At 36.3% G+C, this 20,338-nt stretch overlaps 1 protein-coding gene across 10 annotated transcripts in view; it reads right to left on the minus strand.

The window, feature by feature from the left end:
* CCDC171 (coiled-coil domain containing 171) overlaps window positions 1-20,338 on the minus strand; it is a 396,084-nt gene that overhangs the window by 229,418 nt on the left and 146,328 nt on the right. For all 10 annotated transcript variants that reach the window (XR_008661460.1, XR_008661461.1, XM_055302495.1 and 7 more), the window contains 2 exons: window positions 18,203-18,707; window positions 16,657-16,773 (listed from right to left, as the gene is read on the minus strand). Coding sequence is in view for 8 of the 10 variants with exons in the window: in XM_055302495.1 (XP_055158470.1) it covers window positions 16,657-16,773; window positions 18,203-18,707 (622 nt within the window). In the remaining 2 variants the exon portion in view is untranslated. The remainder of the gene's footprint in view (window positions 1-16,656; window positions 16,774-18,202; window positions 18,708-20,338) is intronic.

A 20,338-nucleotide genomic window follows, 5' to 3' on the forward strand; every position in this document is an offset into this window, starting at 1 on the left:
TGGAATAGACCAGAGAGGGGATCCCTGGGTGGCTCAGCGGTTAAGTGCCTGCCTTTGGCCTTGGGCGTGATGCTGGAGTCCCAGGATTGAGTCCCATGTCGGGCTTCCTGCGTGGAACCTGCTTCTCCCTCTGCCTGTGTCTGTGCCTCTCTCTCTCTCTCTCTCTCTCTCTCTCTCTCTCTCTTTCTTCTCTGTGTCTCTTATGAATAAATAAATAATAAAATCTTTAAAAAAGGGATCCCTGGGTGGCGCAGTGGTTTGGCGCCTGCCTTTGGCCCAGGGCGCGATCCTGGAGACCCGGGATCGAATCCCACGTCGGGCTCCCGGTGCATGGAGCCTGCTTCTCCCTCTGCCTGTGTCTCTGCCTCTCTTTCTCTCACTGTGTGCCTATCATAAATAAATAAAAATTTAAAAAAAAAAAATCTTTAAAAAAAAAAAAGGAATAGACCAGAGAGACAGGAAATAGATCGAAGAATGTATAATAATAATTTAATACATAGTAAATGGCATATCTTAATTCAGTAAGGAAAAGGTGGGTGACTGAACTGAAAAGTACTATGACTAACTGCGATCATCTAGACACAAATAAATATCAATCATTTCCTTACCACTTAAACCAAAAATAACCCCAGATAAATCCAAGATCTAACATAAAAATTGAAAATACTAGACTAAAATACGAGCAATTCAACCTTGACATAAGACTAGGATTCCTAAGTAAATTACCAATAGAAAAACCACAAAGTAAATATTTAATAATTTAGCTATATAAAAATTAAAACACACAAACAAAACTAAAATACAAACTCTAAAATTATTTACATGATACAGAGCAAAGTGTTAATACATGTGATACACAAGTTCTTATAATTCCATAGGAAACACACACCCCATATATGAACATGAGATAACTGTAAAAGAATATGAATGTAGAACAAATGAAAAAATATGCAACCTAACAATAAAAAATGCAAATAAGTAATAGCATAGTTTCTTTTGCCTTTCAAATTAATAAATATGAAAAAGATTGTCAAAATTTAACATGCCAAAGGCATTATGAGGAAACCAGCACTCTCAATACTGTTCATAGGAGCATTAGGTAAAAGAACGTTCATGAAAGGCACACCAGCAATTCTTTCCAAATGTAAAATATACAAACTCATTTCTCAGGAATTTAGCCAAGGAAATAACAGTACAAACATAATTTTTTTACACAAACATGTGAATTATATCACAGTTCTTTACAATATTGCTTATAATCATGGAAAATTTTAAGAACACCAATATTCATCAACAGAGAATTCACAGAGTAAACTGTAGTATATATAAACAATGGAGTAGTATGTAACCAAATACAATTAATAAAGTATACCTACTTTATTGACATGGAAAGGCATTTAATTATCCATTGAGTAGAAGAAAATTATAATGAGGCATGACTGTATGAAACTGGGAAACTGTGTGACTGTATAGATATTTGTACATATGTATGGGTGGTCTGTAGAATCTGTACACAGTAGCCCATATATATAAGGACACTGTGTTAGGCAACAGGAATGAAAAATCTAGAACACTGATTAGGAATCAAAAAGCTCTTATTTCTATCTGTATTATTTATAAATAATACTAAAGATATAAATGCCCAATAATAGGACAATCCAAAAACATATCTTGACTCAGACAAATAATATTTGGGGGAATGATTAGAACAAAGGAAATTTTATTGAGATGCAGTTATCAACCTATTTTAAGTTTGGTTATTAATGTAATAAAAGTAAGGTGGTATACTTAAAACATAGACTTAAATTAATTTTTTAAGGGACTCCTGGGTGGCTCAGTGGTTGAGCGTCTGTCTGCCTTTAGCTCAGGGCGTGGATCCCAGGTCTGGGTATCGAGTCCCGCATCGGGCTCCCTGCAGGGAGCCTACTTCTCCCTCTGCCTATGTCTCTGCCTTTCTCTCTGTGTCTCTCATGAATAAATAAAATCTTTTAAAAACTTAATTTTTTAAGAGATATAGCCCAGTGAATATTGTTGCTTAGCCAAACTACAAGGTGATCTTCAACAAGGCATTATAGATGCCATATTGAAAATCAAATTGATTCTTTTATCTGTAAAAATGATGGATATCCTGACTCACAAATATATACTGCTACAAATATAATTAAAGCTTCTACAGTTCACTTTACAAGTAGGGGTAGGCCTCTCTCAAGAAACACCAGAATTCTCGAAAGCTTTTAAATTCAAAGCCTATGGGCACCTTGGGTGGCTCACTTGGTTAAGTGTCTGCCTTCAGCTCAGGTCATGATCTCGAGGTCCTTGGATCAAGCCCTATGTCAGGCTCCCTGCTCAGCAGGGAGCAGACTTCTCCCTCTCCCTCTGCTGCTCCCCCTGCTTCCCTGCTTGTGCTTTTTCACTCTCTCTCTCTCTCTCTCTCTCTCTCTCAAATAAATAAATAAAATCTTTTAAAAATAAAATAAAATAAATTCAAAACTTACTGGGTAATTTTTTGTCCTAAAGTCAGCAATTTCACCCTGGTTCAGTCAATATATTTGATACAATGTACATCTTAAAGAAAAAGGATTGTGAATACATAGTTCAAATCTGATGCTATGCATTTGAGAGTATGCTAAGAGAGTGCATCTTAAAAGTTCTTTAAAAAAAAGTTCTTATCACAGGAAAAAAAATGTTTTTGTTACTAGGTATGACGGAACAAATGTTAATTCGTCTTGCTATAGTGATTATTTAGCAATATATACCAATACTGAATCATTATGTACACACCTGAAATCAGTATTATAATGTTATATGTCAATTATACCTCATTTTTTTTAAGTGGCTGGCATGTAATAGGTGCTCAATAAGTATTTACTGAATGGATGAAAAAAACTGAAGCCATGAAAATAAAAGGAACTTAAGTAACTGTGTTACAGTTTTTTTCTCCCATTTTATTGAGAAAATATTGACATGGGTCACTATATAAGCTTAAGGTGTAAAACATGATGGTTTAACTTACATATAGTGTGAAATAACTGCCACAAGAGGTTCAGCTACCATCCATCATCTCATATAGATACAACAAAAAGGCAAGAATAGAGAAAAAAAAATTCTCCTTGTAAGAATGAGAACTCAGAACTTACTCTCTTAACACCCTTCCTATACACCATACAGTAATGTTAACAGTAGCAACACACTACACATTGCAACCCTAAGACTTATTTATCTTATAATTGGAAATTTGTACCTTTAACCACCTTCCACCAATTTTCCCTCACCCTACCTTCCACCTCACCCTACCTTCCACCTCTGGTGACGAACCACAAGTCTGATTTCTTCCTTTATGAGTTTGGTTTTGGGTTTTTTTTTGGGGGGGGGGTAGACATAAGAGAGATCATATAGGTTTGCCTTTCTCTGATCTAATTCCTTTAGCATAACTCCTTCAAGGTCCATGCAAATTGCTGCAAATGGTAGGATTTCCTGATTTTTTTGGCTGAATAATATTCTTTTGTATATTTACTAAAAGTTCTGAATACACTTGGTCAATGAACACTTCGGTTGTCTACATGTCTTGGCTGTTGTAAATAAATGCTACTATGAACTTGTGTGTTTTATTTCCTTTGGATACATTCCTGGAAGTAAAACTGCTGGATCATATGATATGAATAGTGGTATTCTTAATTTTTTGAGGATCCACTATATTGTTTACCACAGCGGCTGTATCAATTTATAATCCCACCAATAGTGCATAAAGGGTTCAATTTTCTCCACATCCACACCAGCATTTGTTATCTGTCTTTTTGATGATGGTCATTCTAACAGGCATAAGGTAATATATCTTATTGTGGTTTTGATTTGCATTTCTCTAATGACTATTGATATTGAGCATCTTTTCACGTCCCTGTTAGCATTTTGTGTACTTCTTTGGAAAAATGTCTTTTTGCCCACTTTTTTAATTGGGTTATTTGGTTCTTTTGCTATTGAATTGTATTGGTTCTTTATATATTTTGGGTATTAACCCCTTATCAGATACATGGTCTGCATAGATTTTTCCCATTCTATAGGTTGTCTTTTCGCTTTGTTGATTTGTTTGTTTGTTTTTTTGTCTGTTTTGGGGGGTTTTTATTTTTTGTTTTTTTTTAAAGATTTATTTTTATTTATTTATGATAGACATAGAGAGAAAGAGGCAGAGACACAGGCAGAGAGAGAAGCAGGCCCCATGCCCGGGGCCCGACGCAGCACCCGATCCCGGGACTCCAGGATTGCGCCCTGGGCCAAAGGCAGGCGCGAAACCACTGAGCCACCCAGGGATCCCCTGTTTTGGGGGGGGTTTTAGCTATTTTTTTTCTGTCAGTTTTTTTTTTGTCTGTTTTGGGGTTTTTTTAGTTATTTTTTTGCCAGTGATTCATCAGTCTCATATAATACCCAGTGCTCATTTCATCATGTGCCCTCCTCAATGTCCATCACCTAGTTACCCCATCCCCCCACCTCTCTCCCCTCCAGCAACCCTCAGTTTGTTTCCTAGGATTAAAGGTCTCTTTTTTTTCCTTTCCCCCTGCTTTACTGAGATACTGACATATAATATCATGTGAGTTTAAGGCATACAGTGTGTTGCTTTGAAACACTCATATACTGAAAAATGATTATCACCTTAGTGTTAGCTAACACCTTTATCATATGTTGATAATTTCTTTTGCTGAACAGAGATTTTTAGTTTGATGTAGTCCCGCTTGTTAATTTTTTATTTTGCTGCTCGCACTTTAGGTGTCACATCCAGAGAATCATTACCTAGACCTGTGTCAAGGAGCCTTGTTTTCCTCTAGGAGTTTCATAGTTTTAGGTCTTATATTTAAGTCTTTAATCCATTTCAAATTAATTTTTGTGAGTGGTGTAAAATAAGGGTCTAGTTTCATTCTCTTATATGTGAATATCCAATTACCCCAGCACCAGTTACTGAAGAGACTGTCTTCTATCTGCTGACTGCCCTTGGCTCCCATGTCAGATATTAGTTGACCATACATGCTTGGGTTTTCAGTTTATGCTGTTGGCTCTCAATTCTGTTCCATTGGTCTCTGTGTCTGTTTTTATGCCAATACTATACATCTTGATTACTATAGCTTCATAGTATATCTTGAAATCAGTAAGTCATGATGCCTACTGCTTTGTTCCTCTTTCTCAAGATTTCTTTGGCTATCTGGGATCTCTTATGGTTATAAGTTTTCAGTGTTTTTTCTACTATTTTTAAAAAGCCACTGGAATCTTTAAGATTTTAAAAAATTTATTTGAGAGACAGAATGAGAGAGAGCACGAGCAGGGGAGAGGGGTGGTGGGAGAGGGAGGAGCAGACTCCCCACTGAGCAGGGAGCAGAACATAAGACTTGATCCCAGGACCCCAGGATCATGCCCTGAGCTGAAGGCAGATGCTTAACAGACTGAGTTACCCAGGCACCCCACCACTGGAATCTTGATAGGGATTTTATTGAAATCTATAGATGGCTTTTGGTCATATGGATACTTCAACAATATTAATTCTTCTAACCCATGAGCACAGAATACCTTCCCCTCTATTTGTGTCTTCTTTGATTTCCTTCTTCAATGTCTTGTAGTTCTCAGATTAAAGACCTTCCTCTCCTTGGTTAAATTTATTTCTAAGTATCTTACTATTTTTGATACTAATGTATATGGAATCAATTTCATTATTTCTTTTTCAGAAAATTGACTGGTAATGTCAATAACTCTTTTGAGAGAGTTCTGATGTGTTTCCAGGTGTTTGCAGGTTGCACTTTCAAGGAAATAAAAGAGAATTTTGTATTTGGGGAATACTAGAAAAAAACCTAAGCATGAAGAATATAGAAGCTCACTTGGATGCATGAACAACTACTAGGCACAAAGCTGTCCTGTGTCCATGTGTACACTGAAGACTGTGATTACACATCACATATGTAATGGGTCTCATGGTCACTGCTTAGCAAAGATGAGCATAAGCTATATCCAGAGATAGCTGAACAACTGTATTATTATATGAAAACATTGGTGATTTCTAACAGTAACAGTCACTACACTGCTAATATCATTGTGGTCTGTCATCACTTTTCATAACTGAAGGAAATGTTAAAGTTCAGTTAGTGGTTAGTGAAACAAGATATAATTTTTTCCATTCAAGTCCACAGATAGACCCCCACCCCTGCTCCCAAATTCTATCCATGGACTCTTTTGAGAAGAGTTCTGTGAGCCCAAGGTTAAAAGACCTCTTATCTAAGGAATATGCTACCTAATTATTAAATCTATATCCTTGAGTCTCTGCCTCTGTGTCAACTTAAATAATAAGAAAGCTGCATATCTACAATACTCCATTCAGAGAACTGTAATATAATACCATGCCCCCAGTTTTTACTGAAGATGAATATAAGTATATTCAAATTCATATAAGTAACACTGACCAAAAAAAATTCTGTACCTTCTACAAAGTAGCTTTTAAAGATAAAAACTGTGATGAATATTGAATAATATTTCCAATAGATAACCCATGTAATAATTCCTCTTAAGATTTAGTAGCAAAAATAGTTTTTTCCATATGTTTGGAGACAGAGGGCATCTCACATCTGGGAAACAAGCAATTCAGCTTAGCTAAATTGCAGGTTTATTAATTAGAGTACTGAGAGGGGAGACTATACAAATAAATGAGAATCAGATCAAGAGGGTCTTGTACACCTTACCAAAGAGTTAATTCATACAATAAGAAATAGGGAATAATGCTGTTGTTAACACTGAGGCCAAAGATATGCAACAGATCAAGCACTGTTTACATGCATTTACTCATTTAAACCTCAAAATAGCGAATGAGACAGGACTATTATTACAGCCATTTAAAATAAGTAAAAAAAGAACAATTAAAAATGATTACAAAATGAGCTAATCATATTGAAATACATACAAAACAACTTGAGAGAAGTAGACATCAATATTGAGCATATTCTTAGACTACAATAAATTTAAATTTACTTCATCATACTCTTCAATGCTTTATAAGAAAAAGGTTCCACAATACACTCATGGTCCTTGCAACTTGTCACTTCTTTTGGTGGGGGGGGGGGTGAGGGAGGTGAGGATCAGGGGCTGGGAGAGAGGAAGAGAGAATCTTAAGCAGGCTCCATGTCCAGCATGAAGTCTGACACAGGGCTCAATCTCACAACCCTGAGACCATGATCCGCGTTGAAATAAGGGTCAGACACTTATCCAACTGAGCTACCTAGGCACCCCTCTCTGTTACATCTACAAGCCTCCTCAAATTATTTCTCTGCTAAATATGAGCTAGCTAGCTAGCTAAATAGATGCTAGAATGGCACGGTATGCCTAAGAATGGACACCCATTAGTAGGTTAAGAACATAACACATGCGAGAAACATGGAGCTAAAACAACAATGAGGCTAGGATAAAAAGTAGACTGATAAAATATGTAGAATATAGAAATAAGAGTAAGAATAAGAATAAATTATGGTACCCCAGGTTTCTATTTTAGTTACTTGGTGGATAGTCATGCCAATCACAAAGACAGAAAATTCAGAAGTAAGTTTAGGGACAAGAAGATGATTAAAATTTTGAACATGTTAAGTTTGAGGTGTTTTTAGGTTGCCCACAGAAAGCTAGGGAGAAAGCTAGGGTTTAAGTTCAGGCACAATAGGTCAGTTAGCCTCTAAAACTTCAGAATGGGGATCCCTGGGTGGCTCAGCGGTTTGGCGCCTGTCTTTGGCCCAGGGCAGGATCCTGGAGACCCAGGATCGAGTCCCACGTCGGGCTCCCGGCATGGAGCCTGCTTCTCCCTCTGCCTGTGTCTCTGCCCCCCCCCTCTCTCTGTGTGTGTGTGTCTATTGTAAATAAATAAATTTTAAAAAAATAAAAAATAAAAAAAAATAAAACTTCAGAATGTCTGCAGTGAATACAGTTACTCATGGTGAACCCCCAGGACCACACTTCACAGTTCACATTAATGGGTTGGCTCATGGAGGCATCATTAGTTATGCTAATGAGATGACTTAAGGTAAGAACTGGCCATGTCTAAAAAACCAACCATGTGATCAGAGCTTGGGGCTTTGAGCCAATGTGAATCAACTCAACCTCCAGAGAGGGGAAGGGAGCTGAAGATTGAGCTCAGCAATGTAGTCAACAATCCAATTAATTATGTCCATGTTAAAAAAAAAAAAATCATGTCCATGTAATGAAGCCTCAATAGAAATTCTGGACACTAAAGCTCCAGCTCCAGTGACCTTCCTGGGTTGGTAATACTCCATATGTATTGTCATAAATTGATGGAAAGAGGTTACCTTATCTTGAGGACAATGGAAGCTTAATGCCTGAAATCCTCCTAGACTTTACCCTACACATCCCTTTCTTTGGGTCTAATTTATTTCCATTTGCTATAATAAAACTATAATCCTAAGTATAGCACTTTCTTGAGTTCTATGGGTCTTTCTAGCAAATTATGCAGCCTGAGAGAATTCATAGGAACCCCTTAACTCATAACCAGCTGGCCTAAAGTGAGAGTGACGCTAGAAATTCCTAAACTTATAGCTGGGGTCTGAAGTGAGGACAATGGGGGGACTGTTCCCTCTACCTGTGCAGTTTAGCTGAACACCTTTGCATTGTATGAGTCCATTTTTATGAAATTCTTGAAAAGAAAAATTTTAAAGAAAAAAGATTAGTGGTTGTCTTGGCAAGGAGTATGTGAGGTGACTGCAAAATGGTGAAGATAATGTTTTATATAATTTCCTGTATACATTCTAGCATATACACTTTTTAAAATCTATTCAATTTTACAGCTAAATGAATAAATTTTATTGTATGTAAATTATACCCCAATATATTTGACTTAAAAAGAAGAGAGAGGAGCACCCAGGTGGTGTAGTTAGTTAAGCATCAACTCTTGGTTTCAGCTCAGGTCATGATCTCAGGGTTGTGAGACTGAGCCCTGCATCCAGCTCTACACTTTTAGTGTGGAGTCTACTTGGGGTTTCTCTCTCCCTCCCCTCTGCCCCTTCTCCCTCAAATAAATCAGTAAATCTTAAAAACAAGAGAGAGAGAGACAGAGACAAAGGGCTCTATATCTATCACTGAGAACATTATTCATTCTATCATGATGTCCTTTTTATTAAAAGCTACAGAACAAATTCCTGTCTAATCATAGTCCGAGGACATTTTTATTTCTCCTAAATTCTTGGTTTTTCTTCAGTGACATCATTGACAATTGGCAATTGAATCCTGAGAATCCAAATGTCAATACAACTATGTAGACCATCATAATTGTTTTTTTCAACATTGTTTCTGGTTCAAATTTGCTTCCACTTTCTTTTACTCAAGTTTTAATGGACATCATATAGTTATATTTTACAAATACTTGTAAGCTGGCATAATTTTTTTCTAGAACAGGTAGAGATTATACAATATTCCTAAATACATATATATTTTACTATAGATTTGAAAGGAATTTTTTTTCCTTTGTCCTTTTACAAAAATATGAAAAAATAACAGGTTACTTTGCTAGATAACATCTGGATTTGCAACATACCCTTCTAAGAAAAGATTTCAGGCTCTTAGAAGTTTCCCATAAACTACCTATAAATTACAAAATATGCTGAAGCCTCACCTGTATTTCTTAAAATAATTTTGATTTTGTACACCATTTTGACAACATTATTAATAAATATATCCTATGAAAGTTGTGATGCTGGAATTTCACATAGTCATGGACACTTCCAATGATAAATTATCCATTCAAAAATTGTTCTTAAAAATTACAAAAGGCAAATAAATTTTAATTTAAAAAACAAAATATCTGTGCACTGTAAAATTCTTTCAACTTCTCTATGCACCTGAAATTTTTGATAATAAAATGTTAGAAAAAAACATGGGGTCATGAAAAGGTAATAATTTTTTAAAAATCACAAAATCGAAGAAAATTCAGTAAATTAAATATGGGTCCCCAAAATAGACACTTGTAGCTGAAGTACCAAAAATGATACACCCTTGTTTCAATTTCAAATATACGTGAAGCTACATAAATAACAAAATCCCCTAAGTTACTTCTACTCAAACTTTATTGTGTGTATCAGTCATCTGAGGACCTTACAAAAACGCAGATTCTGATTGAGTAGCTCTGGAGTAGGGTCTGAGATTAGGCATTTCTAACATTCCTTGTTAATGTTGATGCTGCTGGTCCACAGATCATACTTGAAGTAGGAATGTTCATTTCAGTATTCTTTAGGATTCAATAAAATCTTAATTTTAAAATATATACCAATAACTATTTATTAACAGAAATATTTTTACTCACTGCTTTGAACTTCCTAAGTGTAAAACCTCAGTGCTATGCTGAATCAACCCAGATTTCTGAGTTTAGCCTGAAAGAGTTGCTATGACCTCTACAAAGTTACCTCTAACAATGAAAGAAAGTTCTGAATAGTAATAGCAGGGGCATGTATACTTGGGTCATCTATCTTCTGGATAATTATGATTCAATTATAGAGGAAAAGTCTAACAAAATGTATGAACATTCTATTAATATCCAGCCACTGTATTTATTCAGAGATAATTCCAGGCAAATCAGCACATTCATTTCTATCTTGAGAAATTCAGTCTGGACCAGACATACAAAATGTTCAGCTATCTAAAGAGTTCCTTAGTCCATTCTTGTAATGATTGATATCCTAGCCCTTCAGTGGAAGTAACATTCTCCCCTGTTTGAGGTAAATGATCTCTTGCAGGCACACCATTTGGATACCTGGAAGAGGTAATTTATCTCAAGTGAGCAAACACTTTAATGAAAGCAAGAAGGTTGCCACCTGTCCAGTATTTACAGAGGCAACATGGAAAGTGGGGTCTCTGCCCACTGCCTATAAATACATCCTCAAAGTTAAGAAGGTAGCAGGAGCAACCACCTTTAGCACTTTCTGAGCAGTAAATTGAAGCTACCATTACTGAACTTCCCACTTCATGAAAGGAATACAGTAATACACCAAAACATTAGAATACAAAAAACACAAACATTTATTGGACAATTACATGTAAAGAGACTTAGCTAAGAAGGTTACATTCTCACCTAACAAAACTTAAACTAGGAACTTTTCTTAACCAAATTCTACAGATGAAGATATTGAGGCTGAAAGGGATTAAGTACCTTTTCTAATGTCACACACGAAGTAAGCAACGGGATCCAGATTCAAATCTAAAACCCAAGTTCTTAATTTATATTCTACTCCATATCCAATATGTTTAATTTTCTCTCCTAGATAATTTAAAATTTTTCTCTCCTAGTTAATTAATAGTATATGTATAATCCAGAACTTATTCTAAAAAGTTAAGCACCTACAAAGAGTATTTTTAAAAAGAATGATTTACTGGGGTGCCTTGGTGGCTCAGTCAGTTAAGTGTCTGCCTTCAGCATTGGGTCATGATCCTAGGGTCCTGGGAGTTGGAGTCGGGCTCCCTGATTAGCGGGGAGTCTGTTTCTCCCTCTACACTCCCCCTTCCCACTCATGCTCTCTCTCACTCTCTCAAAAAGAAAATAAAATCTTAAAAAAAAGAAAAAAGAAAAAAGGATTCACTGACTCTTTCTTAACCTTAGAAAAAAAATAAAACAAGAAACAATGCAGGTACTATTTAATATTTAAAGCTACTACTTGATATAGATATACATGTACCAGTTTTCTTGGGACTAAGAAAAAAAAGCCATTCTGATGCCATCAATATGTAGTCCTGACATATATAATGGTTTAAATTTTCAGCAATTTGTTCAAAAAGAAAATGGAAGAAGGAAAGAATAGAAAAGAAAAAATACAGTTCTAGGGCAGCCTGGGTGGCTCAGCGGTTTAGCATTGCCTTCAGCCTGGGGCCTGATCCTGTAGTCCTGGGATCTAGTGCCTCGTCGGGCTCCCTGCACGGAGCCTGCTTCTCCCTCTGCCTGTGTCTCTGCCTCTGTGTGTGTGTGTGTGTGTGTGTGTGTGTGTGTGTGTGTGTGAATATGAATAATGAATAATAAATCTTTTTAAAAAAAGAAAAAATACAGTTCTAAAAAATAACTTCTTTCATTTCAGATTATTTCCTTAATAAACCTTCCCAAGATTGTGCCATTTCAATATCCCACTTGGCTGAAGCCTCAAGATACTACTCATAATATTAGGTGATCAAGAAACAACGAATCAATTACAAGTCAAAGCTGAACTGATATTCCTGATAACTGTTCTATGATGAAAAAAATCTTATTATGAAGTAGATAAACAAATTATGAAATGCCCAATTGATATTGCCCATACATTAAAAATCATTCCCCAGAAGGATATTAATAGAAATGGAGAAAATCCTTTAAAAGTATTCCTTTTTTAAAAGTTAACACTATGACAGTATACCATAAGTGAAACACAGCATCATTTCTGTGATTTCTTGACAAAAATATATAAACCTAATCTAATCATGAGGAAGCATCACAGAAATCAAAATTGAAGGGTATACTACAAAAATCAGTCTGTCATCTTCAAGATCAAGATGGTCAAAGAAAGACTGAGCAACTTCTCTGTATTGAGGGAGATTAAAGAAACATGGCTTAATGCAGCATAATTCTAAACCAGATCCTTTGACTATAAAAGACATGGTTGGTTGGGACAAGTAAGGAAAGTCAAAGGGGGCCTGATTGGTTTCCCTTTTTTTTTTTTTTTTGTCCCTGAATGGTTTCCTAATGTTGATCACAGCCCTCTAGTTATGTAGAATAATGTCTTGCTTGAAATATACACTGAAATATGAGAAAATAATAGGCATCATGCCCACTACTTGCTCTCAAATCATTAAGCAAGAGAAAAAGTCTCTGTTGTGTACTTGCAACTTTTCTGTAAGTTTGAAGTTATTTCAAAATAACTTTTAAATGCAAGGCACCTGGGTGGATCAGCCTAAGCTTCCAACTCTTGATCTCAGCTCAAGTCTTGATCTCAGGGTGGTGAGTTCAAGCTCCACAATCATAATTATTCTTTTTTTTTTTTTTTATGATAGTCACACAGAATGAGAGAGAGAGAGAGAGGCAGAGACACAGGCAGAGGGAGAAGCAGGCTCCATGCACCGGGAGCCCGACGTGGGACTCGATCCCGGGTCTCCAGGATCGCGCCTTGGGCCAAAGGCGGGCACCAAACCGCTGCGCCACCCAGGGATCCCCATAATTATTCTTAACTGCAATTATAAAGTAGTATACGGCCGATAGTAACATTTATATCATTTGTTAGTCTGTTAGTAGATGGATGAGTAGTTGGCAGGAAGGAAGGAGAGAGGGTAAGAAGAAATGGTGGGTAGATAGAGGCACAAAGGGATAAAACAGATTAGAAGAACACATAGAAATAATGTGTACAGGAAGAAGTATGTATGTCTATTCATTAATATAATACACTACTTGCACAATGAGATGGGTGGTAAGGAAACAGTTTTTTTAGCACTTTATATGCCAAGTACTGTACAAAATGCTCCACAAGTGTTGCCTCATTAAACCCTCATAAAAACCAGGAAAAGAGTACCATCTCCATTTTTAGATAGAGTCTAAAGTTAAGCAACTTGCCCAATTTCACACAACTACTAATTAGCAGAGCTGGATACAAAATCTGCCTTCTTCAAAGCTAATGCTCTCTTTCTATTATACGATAATGCTTACAATGTATTTGAGTTATTCTTACACTTAAACTATAAACTCAATGTGACTACATAAGCTGTTATAGCTTTACATTCATTACCTTCATTATTATCTGTTACTAACTTCTCATGTACTTTAAGCGTCTGAGAATATTTTCCCATCCTCTCTGCTAAAATATCTGAGATTTCTACTACTAAAATACACATAAAAATGAAAACATATTACCTGGAAAAAGTAATATATTAACCTGTCATCATGTTTTGAATGATTTATTCTATAAGTCCAGCTTGTTAAGTCATCTCTGCAAAAGGTACACACTGATCATTTTTGTACTAGTCCAATAATAACTCAATTATTTACCTGCCCAACTATATTCTTCCCTATTCCCTTCAGGACTTTAATACACCAATTATTCTCCCTCTCTAAGCAACTATCACTCCCTTCCCTAAGTACTTGGTGTTCTCTGGCCAACAACATTTAAAGCCTTCCCTAAAAATAAGTTTCCCTGAATTTGCCTTTTTCTCAAGCTATTAGAGGCACAACCAGATTCTAATATCAAAGGCAGCTTTGTCCCTGGAGGTAGGCAGGCATTTAAAGACACATCACTCTTGATGTACCTTCTGCTTGATGTCTTACCTACACATATCTTTATCAGGGTCTCAAATAACCATTGTGTCAATATTTTAACTTTAAAATACTGCAATACTCCACTTTTGGAAAATGTGCTCAGGGAGATCACTGTCTAGTTGTATAAAACCTCTGTAATCTGGCGGCTCAGTTGGTTAAGCGTCTGCCTTCAGCTCAGGTCAGCATCCTGGGATCCTGTCTCCCTCTGCCCTTCTCCCCTCCCTCTGTTCGTGCTTGCTCATTCTCTCTCTTGTGCTCACTCTCTCTCTCTCAAATAAATAAATAAAATCTTTTAAAAAAAAAAAAAAAAAACCTCTATAATCTGAGCCCATGACAATGATCCACCTTTCCCCCCAATATTCTCCAATATAGTTATAATAAAAAATACATTTTAGTAATCATCACGTATAAACCAAGTGTGCTAGACATGGATCTCCATTCCATCTCCTTATTATCCTTCTTCTCATTCTGTGCTTATTCCCATCTCTCTATCTCTGCTTAAGCTCATCTGGATGTTGTCCCTCCTCTGTAACTTACTATCTATCATCCTAGGCCCAGTAAAAACCTTCAGATAAGGCTCCCTGAAGCCTTTCCAATACTAGTAAGGCCCCTGTGAGCTGCATCTTTTATGGATTCTTACATTTAAAGCCAGCATTTCCTCATGCATCTTTGATTACATTCTGCCTAACATCGTCCATGAGTCAATCTTGTTCTATAATCATGGTGCATATTTTATAGAGGTCCAGATCCAAGTCATATTTTTGTTTTATCTCCTCAAGCATATATGGGAGAGTATTAAGGAAAAATAATGATATAAACAGGATTGTAGCTTAAGAAACCAATCTATTTTAACTGTTTGCATACCTACAAGGAATATGATGAACGCAAATAATCTGTTTTTTAAACTAAGTCCAAAACATTCCATTAAGTTTTTTCAAGAATGTTAGTTTTGCTCTGAACCTATAGTGCCTACATACTTAAAATATGTTTATTTAGACTTTTATTTCAGACTTCAAATCCAGTACATTGAGGTTTTGCCACAATATTAGAGATGCATATTGCTTACCAACATCAATGGCCATAACATAAAAATTATCTTTGAATCTTCAGTTTCTGACTATAAGAACCTAGATTTAGATATCTGAAATCACAATGAATGATCTGCATATATATATATAGCAGACTTGTCTAAAAAATTAAACTACATCCCAAATTATTATTTCATTAGTGTTTACATTGTTACCAAATCCATATTATGTTCACTGTTAATGTGTCTGAAATGACCATAATTAGCCCAATGACATAACTTAACCAGTAGGTAACTATATGTTATTCTTGAGAAATTAGTTTTCATTGAACCTTTCATACAAGCATATCCTGCAATCTGAATCATAAAAAAAAAAAAAAAATTAGACCTTTGGAAATCCTGATTATATGTGGTTCCACATCTGGTAGAAAGAAACTGATTATTCAAATAAACTCTATTTAAAATTAATTCAGGGGGCAGCCCCGGTGGCGCACCGGTTTGGCGCCGCCTGCAGCCTGGGGCGTGGTCCTGTAGGCCGGGGATCGGAGTTCCACATCGGGCTCCCTGCATGGAGCCCACTTCTCCCTCTGCCTGTGTCTCTGCCTGTCTTTCTCTCTCTCTCTCTCTCTCTCTCTCTCTCTGAATGAATAAATAAATAAATCTTTAAAAAAATAATAATAAAATAAAATTAATTCAGGAAAATAAAAGCATATCACCAAACGAGAAAAATTTTCTTCTGGTTCAGTTATTACTTGAGCCTCTAAAATGTATAGCTAGAAAGAGAAATGAAGAAAGACTAAATAAAACATTCGCAGAAATGTTATCAGTATTACTTACTAAAAAAGCTAATGACATTTCCATGGAAAATCAGATCACAAAGGGAAAAAATGAAGTGGATACATTCACAAGAAATGTTATTTAATTTCCCCATAAATTAAGATAAAATTACCCACCAAAATTTACATAAATTCTCTACATCATTAGAGATTTAATAATTTCTCTGTAGCTGAATAAAAGAAAGATGAAAGCAAATATATTTTCTTCCTAGATGGTTTATTAGGATTTGTACCATAAAGCATTTCTAGACATTTGTTTTTTTTTTTTTGCTGTTCTTTTTTTTTTTTAAATTTTTATTTATTTACGATAGTCACACAGATAGAGAGAGAAGCAGAGACACAGGCAGAGGGAGAAGCAGGCTCCATGCACCAGGAGCCCAACGTGGGATTCGATCCTGGGACTCCAGGATCACGCCCTGGGCCAAAGGCAGGCGCCAAATCGCTGCGCCACCCAGGGATCCCTAGACATTTGTTTTTAAGTGTATTTTACAAGGACCTAGAAGAGGGAATCGTACCTGTTTTACTAATGACTTCCTGTAACTCAGCCATAGAGGTGATTATTGCAGCTAGAAGGTCAGAACTGGTAAGCCAACTGAGCGCTTGCAAACAACGTAACTGCTCCTTCTGATGCTCTGCAAAATAAGAAAGAAATTCATCTTGCAATACCACAAACATTTAAAATTCATGTTTAAAATTCACAGCAACATGACTATTTAAGAAATAGATCAAAACTTGTAGACAGTACTTTGCCTACTGTGGAAAAGTCTACAAGAAATGTTAGATTTGACTGAGAATTTTTTTATATATATATAAATTAAGTGAAGTCAAAAACAGAGAAAGAGAGAGAGAAGATGGGGCACCTGGGTGGCTCAGTCAGTTAAGCATATGACCTTTCATTTCGGTTCGGGTCAGGATCTCAGGGTTGTGAGATTGAGGCCCATGTGAGGCTTCACACTGGGCACAGAGCCTGCTTAAGATTCTCTTTCCCGGGATCCCTGGGTGGTGCAGTGGTTCAGCGCCTGCCTTTGGCCCAGGGCGCGATCCTGGAGACCCGGGATCGAATCCCACGTCGGGCTCCCGGTGCATGGAGCCTGCTTCTGCCTCTGCCTGTGTTTCTGCCTCTCTCTCTCTCTCTCTCTCTCTCTCTCTCTCTCTCTGTGACTATCATAAATAAATAAAAATTAAAAAAAAAGATTCTCTTTCCCTTTCCCTCTCCCCTACCCACGCCTACTTATGTGTACAAATGCGCACACTCTCTTTCTCAAAAAAAGAGAAAGAAAATTTTTCTTAGTTCTGCTTACATTAATAGCTTGATTTTTTAAAGTTAAAAATTGAGGGGATCCCTGGGTGGCTCAGCAGTTTGGTGTCTGCCTTTGGCCCAGGGTGTGATCCTGGAGTCCCAGGATCAAGTCCCACATCAGGCTTCCTGCATAGAGCCTGCTTCTCCTCTGTCTGTGTCTCTGCCTCTCTCTCTGTGTGTGTGTGTCTTTCATGAATGAATGAATGAATGAATGAATCTTTAAAAGTTAAAAATTGAAATCACTGTTTCCTCAGAATAATCAAGCATTTAAAAAAACTTAATTGGAAAATTCATGTTTGTCTCATTTTCCTTCAATTCCTCAACAGATTTTTAACTCTGATCATTTTATACTGATTCATAGAAAGTGAAAATAAATCATATTGGTAACAAATTTTAAATAGGACAGAGTCTCTGGATTGACTTATTTGAAAAAATCACTATCCACTTTACTATGAAAAGAGCATTCAAATATAATAAAGCTAATAATATATATAGAATAAAGCTAAACAAAATCGAAATTATATTTGCCACATTATTTACATTTTAATGTTCATAACAAGAAAATCAAAACCTAATTTATGCTTAAATATACGGATATGCTTAAATATCCGTACACACCTACATATCTACCTACACATGGGACTGTGTTACATGATTTGACATATTAAATGATTTTTTAAGTTTTTACATAATGGCTAAACATAGTCACATTGTATATGATTTTATTCAACTTCAATTTTAAAAAGCATAAATCATCTTACTTGGAAATTTATGCTTGTCTTTAGGCTCTCCTGTACACACTAACATGCCTATTCCTTCTTTGAAACTTTCCATCCAGGTAAAAAGAGAAGCACATGACTGGCCCAAAATCTTGAGCCTATTTGCTGCCAAAATTGCAATAACACCTTTCCGGAATACACGTATCAATCCTTTGAATGTTTTTTTCTTCAACTTGGCTTCCTCTTGCTTCTTTTCCTCTACACTTGACAAAGCCTGGGCTAGAGTTCTAACTTCGAGTTTGAACAACTCAAAGGTGTTGACCTGCTCCTGGAGAAAATCTCTCTGTGTAGATAAGGCACATGATCGGCTGTAGAGAGGATATAAGGCACCAGCCATTAATGCACAGGCTGCCAGCAAGGATGTTTGTTCCCTTTGAGTCTGTGATAACATGTTTTTGAAGCGTGAATTTTCAAGAACCAGCTGTTCATGTGACTTCTCAATACGATTCAATTTTTCCATATTTTTTTCAGCAATTTCTTGAAATTTCTGTAAGTCAAATAAAATATTTGAAATAAGGAAGTGTTTTATTACTTCTTCTTTACAGAAAGGAAACAAACTTTCGCTGACAACAACTTCTTCAAGAGATCTCTGTTCCAAATATCAAAAACAAGTATGACAGAGCAATAGTGGGCCTAACAGCTTAGACCTAAATGTGCACATTGATTTTTAAATCCTTTTACATAGAAGCTTCACATAAAATCGAACACATAAATTTAAAAGTACTCCATGAATTTCCTGTACACTTATGCATAAATATACAACTGTAGAAAGGAAAAATTCCCCTCTTCCATTCCTCCCAAACTTTTATTTCCTGCTTTTAAAGAGAAATTACAAAAAAATAAAAAATAAATAAAAATAAAAATAAAAAATAAATAAAAAACAAAGAGAAATTACAGAAGTTTCCCTATATGTAAAAAGACTACATTTTGCCAGAATAAACAAAGAGCTAAATCAATAACACAAGAAACAGGGATGCCTGGGTGGCTCAGTCAGTTAAGTGTCTGTCTTTGGCTCAGGTGATGATCTCAGGGTCCTGGGATGGAACTCCACAGCAGGCTTCCTGTTGAGCAGGGAGTCTGTTTCTCTCCCTCCCTCTTTGCCCTTCCCACCCAGAAGCACGCTCGCACTCGCTCGCGCGCGTGCTCTCTCTCTCTTTCTCTCAAATAAATAAATAAAGTCTTTTAATAAATACAACAAATAGCACCTGACTGCCACTTACTGGATGAGGTCTGATTCTCAGGGCAAACTCTCTCATTTCAGCTTTTTCTTACCTTCCCAAGAGAAAACACTGAGCAAAATGCAGTTCCAGTGGTGGGAGGAAATACTAACTGTAAGCTGGGCCTCAGCAGTTCTCTGATCCTTTTTCCCTCATCAAGGAACTTGCAATCCAAAACAATTTGAAACACAAAGAAATTTTAACTGCAGACAACATGCTTTAATTGCTAGAAAATAAACTATTTCTCTATGAAATCTTATGCCAAATCATTAAGGAACTGCTGAGATAGAGTAAATTTCAGAAGAAAACAGATCCTAGTTTCCTTTACTGATTTATTTATCACTCAATAAACATTTATTGATTACTCACTAAACTCCATGTGCTAGAAAAACAGACAAGCAAATCAATTATTGTGGCATAATGCTATGATAAAACTATGCCAGACTGTCAGAGGTAAACAAAAGGGAGTTAGCACAAAATGATACTGATAGGCTTTTGGAGGGATACGACAAAGGTAGTAAGGTATATAAGAGAAAGAATTTTTTTAAAAACCTACTGATAAGGAAGCTAATTATAGCTACCCTATAAGAATTTATTGATCAGAGTTGGAGAAAATAATACAAACTCTTGCCTATTCCTCAAGATTTGATGTCAAAGCCCACCATGATAATGTTGATAGGCAGTAGCCAAAAGAATTCAAACTTGTAGAAATATATTGCTGAGAAAAGTAACTCTTGGACCAAATCCAACCCCAAAATTAGGGGATGAGATTCCCAAAAGTTTCACAGTGAGTAGAAGAAGGCCCTCAGAGGTTCAGTCCTGATTACAAACAAGTAACGGAAGTATACAAGAAGCCACTCTCTGAAGGATTCAACTTCTTGGATGCTTTCCCTGGAGCAGG

The sequence above is a fragment of the Nyctereutes procyonoides genome, unplaced genomic scaffold (assembly GCF_905146905.1).
Source record: "Nyctereutes procyonoides isolate TBG_1078 unplaced genomic scaffold, NYPRO_anot_genome, whole genome shotgun sequence".
Lineage (NCBI taxonomy): Eukaryota > Metazoa > Chordata > Mammalia > Carnivora > Canidae > Nyctereutes > Nyctereutes procyonoides.